Consider the following 15,230-nt stretch of genomic DNA (forward strand, 5'->3'; position numbering starts at 1 on the left):
GCGCATATATAAAGTAATTATTTTCGCGGGCGAAGTCCGTTCCGTCAGTCGTTTGAACAGAAAATTTTATCGCCCGAGCAGTCTCCCTGTATTCATTTTGGGGTTGTAACTTTACCTTCTTTCTCGCAGGCCACTGTGCCTACTCGTATTTCGGGATCACGATTTCTCGGGATTTTGCGTGTCCGCCGTTATCGGAACCGAGAAACACTTGAAAAATGTATGCCTTAATGTTAACGATAATATTAAATGCATTATTACACAATTAGCTGACGGGAAGGGGAGGAGAAGACTTTGCGGAATGGCAGTGAGAGGAGAAGAAAGAACGAGAGGTTGAGAAATGAATAACTGAGTGAGTGAGTGAGTGAACGAGTGAACGAGCGAGTGATATGCGGGAATGCATACCGTAGACGAACGCAAAACGGAAGCCAACACACAAAATGCCGAATGCGCGATAGTTTCATTCTGTTCGCAATTTGATAGATTCCTTTTTTACGATTCCGACGACGAGAGAGATAGAAGGGTGTGCAAGTGAAGTGTGTACAATAGCGGACTGCTATCTAAAATAGTTCAGGCTAGATGTCGATGTTTGTAGCGGATAAAACACAAAAAAACATCACATATTGTAATTAAAATTTAAAAAAAACCATTAACATCGCCGGCCTTTTTACTCCCACGACGATCTCTGCGATCTGGAAGTCGACGTTTTGTCAATGTCTGCGACATGCCTCGTGTCACGGAGGATGCATCGCGTTCCTCGCTTTGTCGGTCGATCAATCGGCAACGACGTAGCATTCTCATTCGCCGGGGTAAAAAAATACTGATTCCGAAACGTTGATAATTTCACCGTCTGCAGGACGGATTTTTTTCTCGCGTGTCGGCCGCGTTTCACGAGGAGCGGAGTGCGCACGAAAGCAGCTCCTCGCAGAGCTTCCGACGACTAACGAGTCGGGCCACCGGGATTTTTCGTGTTTGCCGAGACGTTCTCCGAAACTTTGTGCTTTTTCCCCGCCACGGGTACGTCGCAGTCTCTATAAAGCACATCGCAGTCCTCGCCTCGAATTCCCGCTGCGCCCGCATCCCTCACGAGACGGTCCCAGCCTGAGGACGACTTCAGCGACTTCTCTATTCCGGTTCTGCGGAAGAGAACGCATCGTAAACTACATATGAAAAGAATTTATCGTTAAATTAATTATTATTCGATTTAGCGCGAGGCACACCGAAATTACGCGAACTCGACGCGCGACGAAGCTCGCGCGCGTCGTATTTTTCCGTTTAGACGCGAAACTGCGCTCTCAGCCGTTGCTCCTTCAATCTATCCGCGATTAAACGATTAACCGGCAACGTCAAACAGGGGTTCGTGACGTGTACTCTTCGGAAGATAAGATGTAACAACGGAACTTACGTCAGGTACCTCGCCAACATTTTGCCGGGCGCGCCCAAGTCTCTGAAGAGTTTGCGATTCTCGAGACAGATCGTCCTTTGTATGCACCGTACTCTCGCATCGTTATTAAGAATCTCTTCCTCCTCCGGGGTCTAAAAGTTCGTGGAAAGTCTTAATCTACCCGCCGGCACGCGAAAACTTTCGCCGCGCGCGAGAACTCCGGAATTCATGATTTATCCTGGCAATTTTGTTCCCAGCCAACAAGAACAAAGGGCTTCATTAAAGCGGTTGAATTCCCGAGTCCACGGGGGCGGGTTTGACCGGCCGTGTATTCTCGCGATCGAGTCCCCCCACGGAAGACTGGAAATTTGTCATCCCGCGGATTTATTTTCTCGACTATCTCGGGCGGAACTTCGCGCTGGGATTTCTTTTTTTTTTCGGCCACATTGTTAGTCGGAACGTTCCACTCGTGTACTTGTGTAATATTGTCCGATTATATTACTAAGTTATAACATAAGAGCAAACAACACGGAGAGGAAGGTTTCTTTAAATTTAGTGCACGTGTTTATTTGACTTGGGTTTGATATAAACAACATAATTTAATATCAAATATCACTTTGTTTGAATGAAAATGTTGTTTTACTAGAGTGAACCATGTAGTTTGATTAAAGAAACAGTATTATTATATTACAATATTGATTTTCAATAAAAAAGATTCAGTTTATTGTATATTAAATATTGTTCCACTGATATACAAAAAAAGTTATTTAACATTCATAGTTCTTTAATATTCTTTAATAACATAGTGTTACTTCTTTCAAATAATTTATTGTTTGTGAAAAATATTGTTTGGATGAAAATACAAAATATATGTGTTGGCTGACGAAAAGATATTTGAGAAACCAAACAATGTTGTTTGTTTGTTCCACTGTAAAAGACAAATTTGTTACAACTAAAGAAATTTTATTATTAAATCCAAAGAAATCTTTCCCTCCGTGAACGACTGCGTTGACTCTTATTGGCTCAACTTTCATTATCATTGTCATTAGTTTCTAATTGAAGAGCCTTACATTCCTTACTGAAGTTCTTTTTTTTTCTTTTCTTCCCGCACGGAAAACAATGCCGTTGAATCAAGAAAATTTCCAACAGTAACGTAATTGGAGTGAATCTTCTTGATTAATCGCAAATATTATTAAAACTGCTATGTTATGCATTGTTTCAATAATCGAAGTATTAATTTCAACGTCGTCGTTATTGAATCAAGAGGATTTATTCCAATTACGCGTGCCGTTGGAATTCTATCGATTCAACGATATTTTTTCTCCCATCGTGCGCGGTCGGGGAAATTCCCGACGAGGGAGAATCCTGCCTCTGAGAAAGAGCCAAATTGGAGGAGGGTTCACGTACCACGGAACCGAAATCGCGGGTTGCGTAGACGTCCCGTTTTTGCCTGGACGCTAATAAATCCATTATCGCGTCTTTCCGCTTAACGGAGCTCAGCGTGTTCTGTATAATCGCCAACAGCAATAACAGCCCGATGAAACTGACTATCACGAGCTGTTTCGACGACGGTACGATGGAATGCTCCACCGACTGCGCCACCGGATACCCCATATTAGGGTACTCATACACGTACGGTACATTTTCGCTCCTGTGATGCAAAAACGCTCTTTGAGGCGCTGAAACTGTTTTGGGAAAACGTCAATGGTACGTATATATATGAAAAAATAATAAAGAGAGAGAGAGAGAGATAGCTGAAATTGCGATTGTATCCGCGTAATTAAACCGAAGAGCAAGCTTGCCGTTCGTTTATTATTCGGAAAAAAGCGAGCACGAGCGAATTTCGCACCTCGCATGCGCGTCACATATTTTCTTTTCTCTCTCTCTCTCTCTCTCTTCCCCTCACGGCTTTCCTCTTCATCTCTGCGCGCGCGCGCGACGACGTTTTAATAAACGAGTACGACATACGACCGACATACTTCAATTTCAAAATGATCTCTCTCGGCTTTGTGGGTTTAATGCGACGATCCAGGTGTTAGTCACTCGATTATAGCCGCGCACAAAGGATAAGTGATCAAACGACACGCCGTCTTAGCGTAACTAAAATAGAAAAATCTTTACCGGGGAAAAAGTAATCCGAGGGCAACATCGGCTGCGGCGGTTGCGGCGGCAGGAGGTTCCCAGAGAACATCCCGCGCGTCATATCCGGCTGAGGCACCGACTCGATCTTACTCCCCACTGTCTCCGCCGAGGACGAGCCATTTCCGTTGGACGGGAACATCATCACGCTATTCGCATCCTGGCCGGCGACTAAGACCGCGAACGTGCCGAGCAGCGGAAGTGCTTTCATTTTCCGCGGGAAAATTGCCCCTTTCTGCGCGCTTTTCCACCACGAAACTGCACAGTAAAAAATTTTACGTTCAATTGAACACATTTCACGTACGTCCCAAACGACCACTCAAATTCTTCCATTGACTTAACACGATGCGAATATGTTACGAAGTAATATAATAGTAGGTCAAAAATTGACAGGTGGCAACTGTTTTACCGGGGAAAAGTAACTCTAAAGCTACGTAATCTTTATACTGAAAAAACATCTGTTATATCTACAAAATCGGCGATCATTCCCGTTCGAAAAAGTGTTACGTCCACTGAACAAATTACGCGTTGGCGCAACCATTGTAATATTCGGATGAAAATACAAAAGAAATATATTATTTAACGTAAGGATATTTATCGTTCGAAAAACCGAACAATCCCGTTCGTTGAATCGAACATTCATTCGTTCCTTCCGAAGAAACAAATATGTTTCAACTAATGACATTTTATTTAAACCCAAAGAAACCCTTTTCTCTGTGCATATAAATTGTGTTACTTCAACACGGACGAATGTTGAATATCAATTCTACGCAAAATCTTGAAATGACACAGTCGCAATACGATCAGATCAACACACGGCTGTGTCGGGAATTCGACGCGAAACTTTTAACGAGGACCGATGTTTACAGGAATGCAAAATATTTTTTACTGTGCACGAGCCAGCTATTGCCGTTTACGATCGACCGGCTCCCTCGGTAGGCTCTCCCACTCTCGATCAAACTTTTATCCGGCGTCTTCCACCGCGGGAAATGACTCTCGGGGAAACCACCACTGTCGATCGTGACGCGCGACTAACGCGGAGCAGACGCGACGTCGTGAACTTAAACGCGGCGACGAATCGGTCGCGAACGCGAAAGACGTTTTCCCCTGCGTGTCGCGTCGAATTCGACACGGGCGAGGCGACCGGAAGATCGCCTGGCTAGGAACAATTTCGAAAATGAGAGGCAGCGATCATTCGGCCCGCTGGATTGCCTGACGAGGTCACGGGCCGCGACCGCCGCAACGAGCCGACGCGGCCCGTTCCATTGTGCGGGAACGCAGAAATATTACCATTTTCTTCCTCGCCGAAGAAATAGCCCAATTGCCGGGGTATACGCCGAGTATACTCTCGAATTGTTCGCAGGGACGCACCCTGGCTTCTCGAGGGATAACGAGTTAATAATTTCCTGCCCAGCAGAAGCTGGAGACGCTTTCCGACTGAAAAATTCTCCGCTCTCTCCGTGATATACGTCTCGAACATGTTGTGATTAATATTTCCTTCCTCCACAGCTCTATCTCTCTCTCTCTCTCTCTCTCTACCCTTTTCTCTTTTTTCCGTCTCGACAGCCGACGGTACACGTCCAAGTTTTATCGCTCACCGCGTAGATTCGCTCCTGAACTCCCCCTAACTCGGCGGGAAGAACGCGAGACCGCGAGATTATCGAGACTATTTTCTTTTTCGCTTTTATCGTAACATTCCCGCAATCCTCCCAGAGTCAAGTTTCATTTGAATAACCGAGCTCTCGGGAGAACCGGGAAACCCGAGCGTTGATCAACGACACAATTAGCGGCGATCGCGAGGAATTTCCTGATGAAATACCAAGAGAAAAAAGGTGTTTTGACCTGGTTCGCGAGGTAGCCGATGGCACTTTTGCGCCGATTTACCGTCGAATTCGTCGAGATCGTCCCGGTCCGAGATAGGAAAGGGGGCCGAAAGAGTAAAGCTATGTTCGTGCGGGTATTTCAGCAGCGAGAAGAGCGAGACGACACGATGGGCAGAGATCGGTCGGTTGGTTAGTCTGGCTGCTGAATGCAAGGGGTTGCTATGGCGATGGAACGGAGGTGGGGAAAGGGAGCTTGGAGGGTTCGTCTGTCTGCAGCCCTTCTAAAGGGGATGTCGTTCTTCGTGCCGTCTGGAGCTCCCTCACTTGCACCGACACTCGTCAAATGTTGGTTCGCGACTTCGTCGGCCACTTTAAGATGGTCGGTGCCGCAGAGTGCCGGATTTTCAGTGACGATATTAAGAGGCTCTTCATAAGTTTATTATTCACTGGAAAAGGGCTTTTCTATCATTATTTTTAACTACCCAAGTAATAAACATATTTAACTACCCAAGTAATAAATGTCAATTTTAAGCGAAATTATGACAGACATGTACACAATATTATGGACAAGGGGATATTATTTATTTTGTATTTTTCTTATTATTGTTTTATTTATATAATCAGTTGAGTTAATAGAGGTATATACATAACATAGAAAGTAGCACATAAATATTTACAAAATATATACAAAAATATATACAAAAGATATACGTTACTCGATCTAAAGATATTTATTGTTTGAGAAACCAAACAATCCTGCTTATTGAATAAAACACTCATTTGTTCGCTCCATTCCAAAAGGCAAATTTGTTTCAATTGAAGAAATTTAATTAAATCCAAAGGAACCTTTTTCCGTGTATAATGTCTCTATATTAGTCCTTGATGTCACAGTATTTTTTCATAAAAATCCCAAGCGTGGTTAAAAAGAGATTAAAAATAGAAGTTAAAAATAGGATATTAACTTCAAAGAACGTATAAAAAGTGTCATCTTTAGTTACGAATATCTCAGACTTCCGAACGGCCAATTATTTTCTAACTTTCCAAGCATGTGGACAATATTTTCATCAATAAGTAGCTAAAATTTGAAAGCGCTCCTAAGAAAATGAAAACTGACAGATAACTATTTTAAATATTGATATGCGAGCACCGCGCTTGACTAGGCTCTCGCGATACTCGTAGGTGCGCATCTAACGTCGTGCCGTGCGAGGAACGATCCGTTCGGGGATAAAATTGAATCGCCTTTCGGTCACGTGGGATGATCGCGAACGCCCTGAAATTGTCCTCACACGCTCCTCGACGAGACGACGAATCGACTGGGCAAATTAAAGTCACAGCGCTATTTAAACGCGCGATGCGTAGCAATATTCGCGACGCGTCTGTTCTCTCGCTTTGATTTCCCTTTAATTTCCAATCGAAGCGCGTTTTTTTCATAGGTGTCATTGAGAGCGACGCAAATCGCGATTCCAATTCAGTCCCTCCAGCCCTAGAAGTGACTCTGCGGACGAACGTTTACGACGGTCTCGGCGCGCGTTCCCATTATCTCTCTCGCAGCTGAGTTAATTCCACGGAACTGATAATCCACAAGGGGAAACACTTGGCGCTTTAGGTGTCACATCATCATCCACCCACTCGCACTTCTCGCGTTGTCGCCTGTGCGCGAACCACCCCGGTACTTTATTCATTATTTACATCTACAAAAGACTCTCACGTCTTGTTGCTAACTTATCAGAGAAGCCTAGTTTTTTTCTTTCTCTCCCTCCCGCTCTCTCTCTCTCTCTCTCCCTCCCTGAGTAGAACGGTGTATCTACTCTCGTCTCGTCGAACGTCTCGCGCCACGCTTGTCGTCTCTTTACCGCGAACAACAAAAGGCGATGCGCTCTTTTTTTTTTCAGAGTCGACGAACATCGCGACTACATATCGGGGTCATATCGATGGACACGCCGCGTGAACGAGCCGCGATTTTACGCCAACGCGACGCGAGCGAACGTGATATTTTTAGCTCGCTTTTGTACCGTCGGCTGACACTTGCTGCTTTTTTATCAACGTGCAGTAGCGAGCGTGCTCTCCTCAGTGCGGCAATCAGAGGTTCGTCACGCTCCATTATCCGCACCGGAGCGACGTCCGCCGCCGATTTTATACGTTAAACACGGTTTTTTTCACCGCTGCATCTCGCCGCGCACCTCGACGAAGGGTTGTTGTAACGAGATCGCTCTCTTTCTCTTTCTCCTCCCCCCCCCTCTCTCTCTCTCTTTCTCTTTCTCACATATACACACACACACGTATATACTATCTCTGTCACTGATGCACGGTCGATTAATTATAAAAAATGACAAGCGATAAGGTAAATGAAAGTAGGACGTGTGGGACCTTATTGATTGCGCCTCACTTATTTACTTTTGTTCAACGAACCGGGAGTCTGGATAATAACTGGAAAATCCATGGTTCGTGGAAGATGGAAACGGTTCTGAAAAAGGTTTTAACGTCCCTCGATAGGATGCGGAAGTTTGTGACTCGACTTCGTGATGAGCCCTCCCGGATGGGATTGTGCATCGTATGTCTGACCGCGTACGGATTTTACTACTGCTGAAACATGGGCAGTCGTTACGACTCTCACGACGAAGAACGATGTTCTCCAAAAGGAGAATGAGAAAGAGAGAGAACAAGAAAACCGAAATGTGATTTTAGCCGTGATTGTAGACTTCGTCAACAATTAATAACGTCGATTTTCTAGATTGAAACGTAAATTTAACATATTCAAATTTTACTATAACCGAATTTGAATCTCTGTACAGAGAGAAAGTGTTTGATATCTAAGACCCTTTTGTATAATTGCACGGTGAAATAATTATAATCGTGACCATATTTGTAGTAAACTACAATTTTTCTAACCATTTCTTTAGTAAACGCTACCATATTATCGTTTAATCATCTAATAATTTTATAATTAATTCATTATTAAATGATAATTAATTATTATATAATTACTCAATTTCATAATTTTAATTAATCTATAATTTATCGTTTTATAACTTTTAGCTATATTTCTAATAAACGCTACGCAGAAAAAAGTGCTAGATTCAAGTAAATAATTACTGCAATTCTCCTTAGCAAATTTTTAGTTAGATTAAGTAAATTTTATTTTGATCGTTTACTAGGAAAACATCTTACTTGGATCGAACCTTTTTTTTTATTGTAACAACAAGGAGATACGGTTGACGTCGAAAATGAGTGCAACTCGCAGTTAGGTTAACAGTTTCTTCTTTCAGTGCGGATTGAGTTTGCACACGTGCGGAACGCAGGGTTGAATTCTTCGCCACTGCCGGTGTCGCTCTACCGTAACTCTCTCATTTCCCCATCCATTCGGACATAGAATCCGTACGAAGAAGCGTGAATCTACGAAACTGGTATTATTCTGATCGAATAACATTTCGCTCGCGCATTAGGGCCGACATGGCGGCACACGAAATTTTCCAGGCTCTCGAATGACGGATAGCTCCCCAGCTTCGGCATTAATGAAATGTACGCATCCTGAAATCAGCCGTCCGCGGCTCAGGAGAACAGGATATCGTCAAGGATCTGTCCGGGTCAGGTGACTCGGAAAATCCCTTAAAGCTGAGAGATCTCGGCGGTTCCTCCGCTCCTCTCCTCTGCTCAGCGTCTCCTCACCGTCGAATCTATTTCCTTAAGTCCGGAGGAAACCCCTCGTAATTTTTATCCCACCGTCTACCGAGTAACCCCCCGTACTTTCACCGAGCGTTTTTTCGAACTAATGTGTCCTTCGCACGCGATTCTGCGGCATAACAGCCGATCCTTTTGACGGAATTTAATATACGGAATATCCCGCGTATTTTAACACGATGACATATATATCGGCGCGCACGAAACCCTGAAACGCTCGAGCTATGGCTGGATGACGCTCGCGAATTAATGAAATGTACATAAATGACCTGAATAACTTGATAACGTTTTCCGAGAAACGCGCATATTTATAGATCACATGCATATATATATATATATATATATATATATATATATATATATACACATATNATATATATATATATATATATATATATATATATATATGTACACATTCGCGCGAAAATCTTGGAGGAAGAGCAGGCGGCCATTCGGGCTGCATAAATCTTCGTTAGCCTCATCTTCCATCGCCCGGGTCGTACGCAAGGAACGATAATTAATTAACCGAGTCGGTCGTGATTAAAATGTGGGCTCGTGGCTAACGCGGTGGTGGACGCGAGATTCCCTCGGACGTATCTCTCTCTCTCTCTCTCTCCCTTTCTCGCCGAGGCGTAGGCGGTTAGATACACAATTGATTACACGGCGACGTTCAAACGTAGCATTTACTAATCACAGTTCTATTTTGCGACGCGAGCGAAAATAACTTTCCCCGTCCGAGAGGCGCTTTTAAATCCAAGAGGAAATCAATATGCGCGCCGGCAGCTGCAACTCCTCTCGCGTGCCCGAAGATTCATCTTTTAATAAATGCTCGTCTTTCAGCTCCACTCGCCTTCCTTCTCTCTTCGTCCTCTTCATCGACGGTCATGAGCGCAACTTCATAATGAATCCTCGCGCTATTGATCGCCATTAAATCGAGAAAGACACCGCTTTCCCCATAGGGAAGCGTCAACCTAATTTCCGTGCAACTACCCTTTTCGTGCGTCTCGCCAAAGGCGTAATTATCGTCGCAACGTCATCGTCAAATGCAACGATCGAGTGAGGACGACCGACCGGCCGACCGGTGTTCCCTTATGATTCCTCGTTCACCCGCCATCGATCGCTCGATTCAATCCCGTCGCATTTGTACTTCTTCATCGATTCGTTATTTAACGCCGTCGCCAGGTCCGTCGCGGTCGTCGCGAAAACGCGCCGTAGAACCCGCTTCGCGATGTTACGCGTGGCTTATCACCGTGACGAATGGTATCGGAGCAGCGGGGAGAGCCTCCGCGACCTTCCCCAACGGCCTCAGACGTCCACGAGCTCGACATACAATGCGACATTATTACGCGCATCCTCGTGCAAAGCGGAACGGAACGCCTGTCGTCGCGTGCACACACGAGGTCGGAGTGTCCATGCGAAAGAGAGAAAGAGAAAGGATAGCGAGAGAGAGAGAGAGAAAGAGAGAGAGTGGTGTGTCCTCAGTGCACATGTGCGCGTTTCCACCTGCCTGGCCCGCGCCGCCACCCATATCATCGCCCTTCGAAGCTGCACCACACTGACCTTGTTCCAGCTACCAAGAAAAGCAGGTTACGTGAAATTTTTACCCCTCCCGAACCTTTCGGCCGGAGCTCATCGGGGTTCGACCTGCATCACACCGACTACTCCTAAGATGTACCGTTCGGTCTTCTTCCTTATCTAATGTACGTGTAATAAAATTTATACGCGACTCGACCGCCGGTGGTTGAAGTAAAACAACAAAGGGTCTCTCTCTCTTTCTCTCTCTCTCTCTCTTTCTTTCTCGTTCCGCTTGTACGTACGCGATGCAAAGGGGGACACGTCGCGCGGGGACCAGCCAGCAGGGCTCGTTTTTCAACATCCGAGATGCATCCGAGAGGTTGAAGCTACCGACGTTCTCGCGGCGACGTATCGGCGACGGAGCGGCGAATTTTTGCACGCGCACGTGAATTCCAATATAAGCGGTCTTTATCGAGCGCTGCTTTTTCAGGCGCTTAATACATTTTTGACGGGAAAACCGCTGAAACGGCCGCGAACGGAGCTTCCGCACATGGTTAAATCCGGTTTCCGATTTTTCGGTCACCCCGCCCGATGCAATTACATTCGCGGCGCGCGAATTCAAAGGAATCACGCTGACGACATTATGCACTCGGGAAAATGTAAATAATGGACTATTATCAACGCATCGCTATCGAGGTCGCCCGTCACAGGAAGTTCGCCGCATTTTATCGAATGTCACACGCCCGACAATGTGTGACACGGTTCTTATCTTATGATATTTATGTTCCATAGTTCTTACGTATTATATTTAGATATAATTATCGTTCAATATATTATCTCCCTATTTAGGAATTATTTCCGTCCTTCTTATTAGTCGTTTCTCTTTATTCTATATTTTTGTAACGGCGCACTGAGACGAAAATATTCCGAAATTTTATCTGCGGAATATAAACTTTATTTCACAGAAGTAAAGTTCCTGCGAAATGAACCTTATTCCCGTGAAATCAACTTCACGTCCTGCAAATAAATTTTCAAGTACTTCTTTTCTCAGTGTAAAATTATAATTACTTGGAATCGCTATCTCACGGAGGAAAATAATTTGCTGTCGCAGCAAATTTTATACCGTCGCGACAAAATCCGTCAGTTACTATGTGGACAGCAAAACGATTTGTTAAAAGTACCAATTGCCATTTGCTGGATCGTTTTGCTGAAGCTACTAGTTATTCTGCTATAAGAAAAAATCGGTAAATGTAGGGAAGCATCATTTTGTTCTAACAGCAAACTGCTTCTACTCTTATTACGAATAATTCGCTAATTTGTTTGTGCAAACAAAATTTTATTGCCGTCGCGACGAATATTAGCGGTAGCGACGATAATCTCGCTGTAACAGCGAAATTATTTTTCTCCGTTCCTGGTGTTTGATCTTCGTTCTTATTGTTATCATTAATTTCGCAATAATAATCCGTAGAGGAAAATGTAAGCTGACAACGAGTCCTGTGCGGTACATCTCGATAATCACTTCTTCGAATCCTCCCTCCAATTTATCCAGGTGGCTCAGACACTTCGTCGAAATACTCCGCGTTCGATAAAATACCAACGAGTCATCGTAAACCGAGCTTCAATACCGAACCTTCTACGATCGTGCATACGCGTATATATTGATCCTTTCACGTGGCCACGTTGCGCACATTTCGCGCCGTAGGCGCGCCGAATCTCGGACGAGTCGAAGATCCCGCGGAGGCCGCGATTGGGTCGCGCAAAATTCGCTCGTTCCCAGAGGATATCTCGCGCGCGCGGACTCGGGCGCACCCTCGCAGCTTGCAGCTCGGGCGATTAACGTTTATCCCCGCGTCGTCTCGGCGGGGATATTCATCTCGTTTTGCGGCTTACATGAGCGAGTTTCAATATTTACCCGCGGGCCAGGTCGCGCTTATTTACACGTGCCGCGCGCGCGCGGGTGTCCCACTTTCATTCATTTTCTCGGGCGTCCTTTTCCGCGGAAAATCTCGACCTACGTTCACGAGCCGATGAGCCCCTCCTGAAAAGTATCTCCCGACCGTCGTTTCCCCGGCTCGCTCGAAAGAGGTAGAGAAAGGGAGAAAGGGAGAACACAAGTCCCGCGACCTCTCCCTACGGGAACCCCCGGTTACGGCGGACAAAAGTTCAGCCGTCATACACAGTCATACCCGCCACCTACACAGCACACGAGCCCTTCCTTCCAGCCCTTCTCGCGTCCGCCACACCACCTTCTCTCTGGTTCTCCGCGTCCTTCCGTACTTCTCGCTCTCTCTCTCTCTCTCTCTTTCCTCGTCCCCCGCGCCCTTTCCGTCTCTCACCTTCGCAACGACGCAACCCCCTACGCTATCCCTCGTCCACCCTTTGCGCGCACCCTTCCACACTCTGCCTCTCGCTCTCGCTACGCTCGTCTCTCTCCTTCCCTCCCTTCCTCCGGCGCTCTCCGTCCGCTTCCACCCCCGACGATCGACGTTCCGCGTTTATCGAACCATTGCGCGCGCACCGATAACAGTAACGGGGCGTGCTACGTCTTGGTTGGCCGTAGACGTAGGTGGTGGACGCACGGCCGACCGACGAAGACGACGGCGGCGACGTCGACGTCGCCGAGGACGAGCGCAGCAGACTGCCAGCGAAGCTCGCCGCGCGACGGAGAGGAATAGTTCGTCTGTCGTGCGAGAGGTAGAGAGTGGCCAGCCGTAGTCACTACCTTCTTGAGGGAGCGTGCACGTTGTGTTTGTTTTCGACGTTCGCTGAGGGTCCGCTGCCGCGAGAAGCTGCTCACCACCTACGCGCGTCATTCGGGAAGAAGCTACGAGTGCAGCTTCGGGGCGAACTCGAGGCCGCGGCGAAGCGCGCGCGGTATCGAGAGCCGAGAGGAAGATCTAGAAGATCTACGGGGGCTAAGAAGAAGAAGGAGGAGGAGGGACATAGTGGAGAGACTACGCGGAGACGTTAGCATTTGGGGGAGGTTTCGAAGGTGTAGCGCGCCCGACTAACGGGCCGTTCGAATAAGGCCCATTCGCGGAACGCGCGCATCAACGAGCGCGCGCAAGCGTAGGGATAGGAGAGAACAAGAGAGGAGCGACACATGGCGACACGTAGAAACACGAGCGTGATATAAGTGAGAAATAGAGAGAGAGAGGAAGAGAGGGACGAGGACCAGTAGTGTGTTATTTTCCAGAGCCTTTATCCTGGCGGTAGTAGGCGTGCCTGCAAAAGAAAACCTATTGGTGACCTTTTGAGGAAAACACCGATTCGACGCGCTTTTCCGGCCGCGTGTTGGAGAAAGTGAGGGAACAGTGCTTCGACAGTGCGGCTCGATAGTGCGAAAGAATGAATGCTTCACTCAGGGTGAAGCGGTCGTGAGAGAGAAAGAGGGGGAGAGAGGGAGGGAGAGATAGAGATAAAAAGAGAGAGAAAGAGAGAGAGAGAGGAAGAGGAAAAAAAACGAATCGTACAGATCACGCGGAGGATCAAGGCATCGAGTAGGGGTGGCTCTCAGTGCGTCGCTCCAGTGTTTTCGTTCACTTGGCGGCTCATCCTCCCTCCGAGAGGCGGAGGGTGGTGAAGCATCGATCGCTCGCCATTTTGCGAAACGACCGACATCTTCTGCGCGCATCGACGACATCTTGCCGCGTGACATCTTCGGCGATACGGAAGATACGGAGGCTGCGGTGGTGTCACGCCGAGCGTAAGGGCCGCGATATTTGCGTATTTGTGCCTCGAGTGCGTCTCTTTGCTCGCTCATCGATCGCCACCAAGGACCGCCATATTACGCGCAGCGCTCTCCCGTCGCGGGGAGGGTGCGTTATCGCGAGATTTCGCGTAACTCGGCGAGGAGGGACGAGTTTCGACAGTGAAGAGGGTGGCACATCGGTGTCCAACGGTGTCGCGGGAGGAAGGAAAGGAGGTGTCCTTCAAGCCGAAGGTAGAAATCAGCAGGCTGGGAGGTCGGTTGAGCGAGGTGGTGGGTCCCGTCGTGGAGGAGGCCATCGAGCCAGGGGATGCGACCCCGCTGACGGGACCCTCGAGGGAGTCCTCGGTTCCTCGAGCACCCCCGCCACCGCCGCAGCGTATCACCACACCGAGTCCGCCGAGACCGCCGCCCGCTACGTCTCTACAGCATCACCAGAATCCGGGTCATTCGGCCCACTCCCCGGGACACCAGTCCCAATATCCCGGCCACAACCTTGCTCATAACCCCGGCCATCAGACCCACAACTCGGGTAATCTCGGAAATCCGGGACACAATCCAGGTAATCCCGGTCACAACCCGGGCAATCCCGGTCACAACCCGGGCAATCCCGGTCACAATCCGGGCAACCCCGGGCACAATCCGGGCAACCCCGGGCACAATCCGGGTAACCCCGGACACAATCCCGGGCACAGGTCGGACAATCCCGGGCATAGAACGGACAATCCGGGTCACAATCCCGGCAACCCAGGTCACAATCCAGGAGATCACCAGAATCCCGGCCAACAGGGTCGGAATCCCGCCGGCCAGCCGGCGCAAAATCCCACCAATCCAGAGCAGGAGACTCAAAATCCTCGCCCGGGTCAGAACGTGAGTCGTCAGCCATCGCTGAATCCCACCCAGCCGACGCAGAGTGGCAGGGATCAGGCGCAACCGACGACTCAGCAGCCGCAGCAACAGCAGCAGCAACAGCAACAACAACAAC

At 47.5% G+C, this 15,230-nt stretch overlaps 2 protein-coding genes across 2 annotated transcripts; one reads left to right on the forward strand and one right to left on the reverse strand.

The window, feature by feature from the left end:
• Nucleotides 1–902: 902 nt before the first annotated feature.
• On the reverse strand, nucleotides 903–3,731 carry LOC106744759. Its single transcript, XM_014619778.1, has 4 exons — nucleotides 3,503–3,731; nucleotides 2,789–3,060; nucleotides 1,403–1,533; nucleotides 903–1,133 (listed from the first exon to the last, which is right to left on the reverse strand). Exons 1-4 carry the CDS (start codon nucleotides 3,729–3,731, stop codon nucleotides 938–940), a joined length of 828 nt encoding a protein of 275 aa, XP_014475264.1. The 3' UTR covers nucleotides 903–937.
• A 9,908-nt stretch (nucleotides 3,732–13,639) lies between these two features.
• Nucleotides 13,640–15,119, forward strand: LOC106744745 (DNA-directed RNA polymerase II subunit 1-like). The gene is made up of 3 exons (XM_014619763.1): nucleotides 13,640–13,649; nucleotides 14,409–15,060; nucleotides 15,113–15,119. The coding sequence occupies exons 1-3, from the start codon at nucleotides 13,640–13,642 to the stop codon at nucleotides 15,117–15,119; spliced, it is 669 nt and encodes a 222-aa protein (XP_014475249.1).
• Nucleotides 15,120–15,230: the final 111 nt, after the last annotated feature.

The sequence above is a fragment of the Dinoponera quadriceps genome, unplaced genomic scaffold (genome assembly GCF_001313825.1).
Source record: "Dinoponera quadriceps isolate SergipeBrazil2010 unplaced genomic scaffold, ASM131382v1 scaffold1471, whole genome shotgun sequence".
Taxonomy (NCBI): Eukaryota; Metazoa; Arthropoda; class Insecta; order Hymenoptera; family Formicidae; genus Dinoponera; species Dinoponera quadriceps.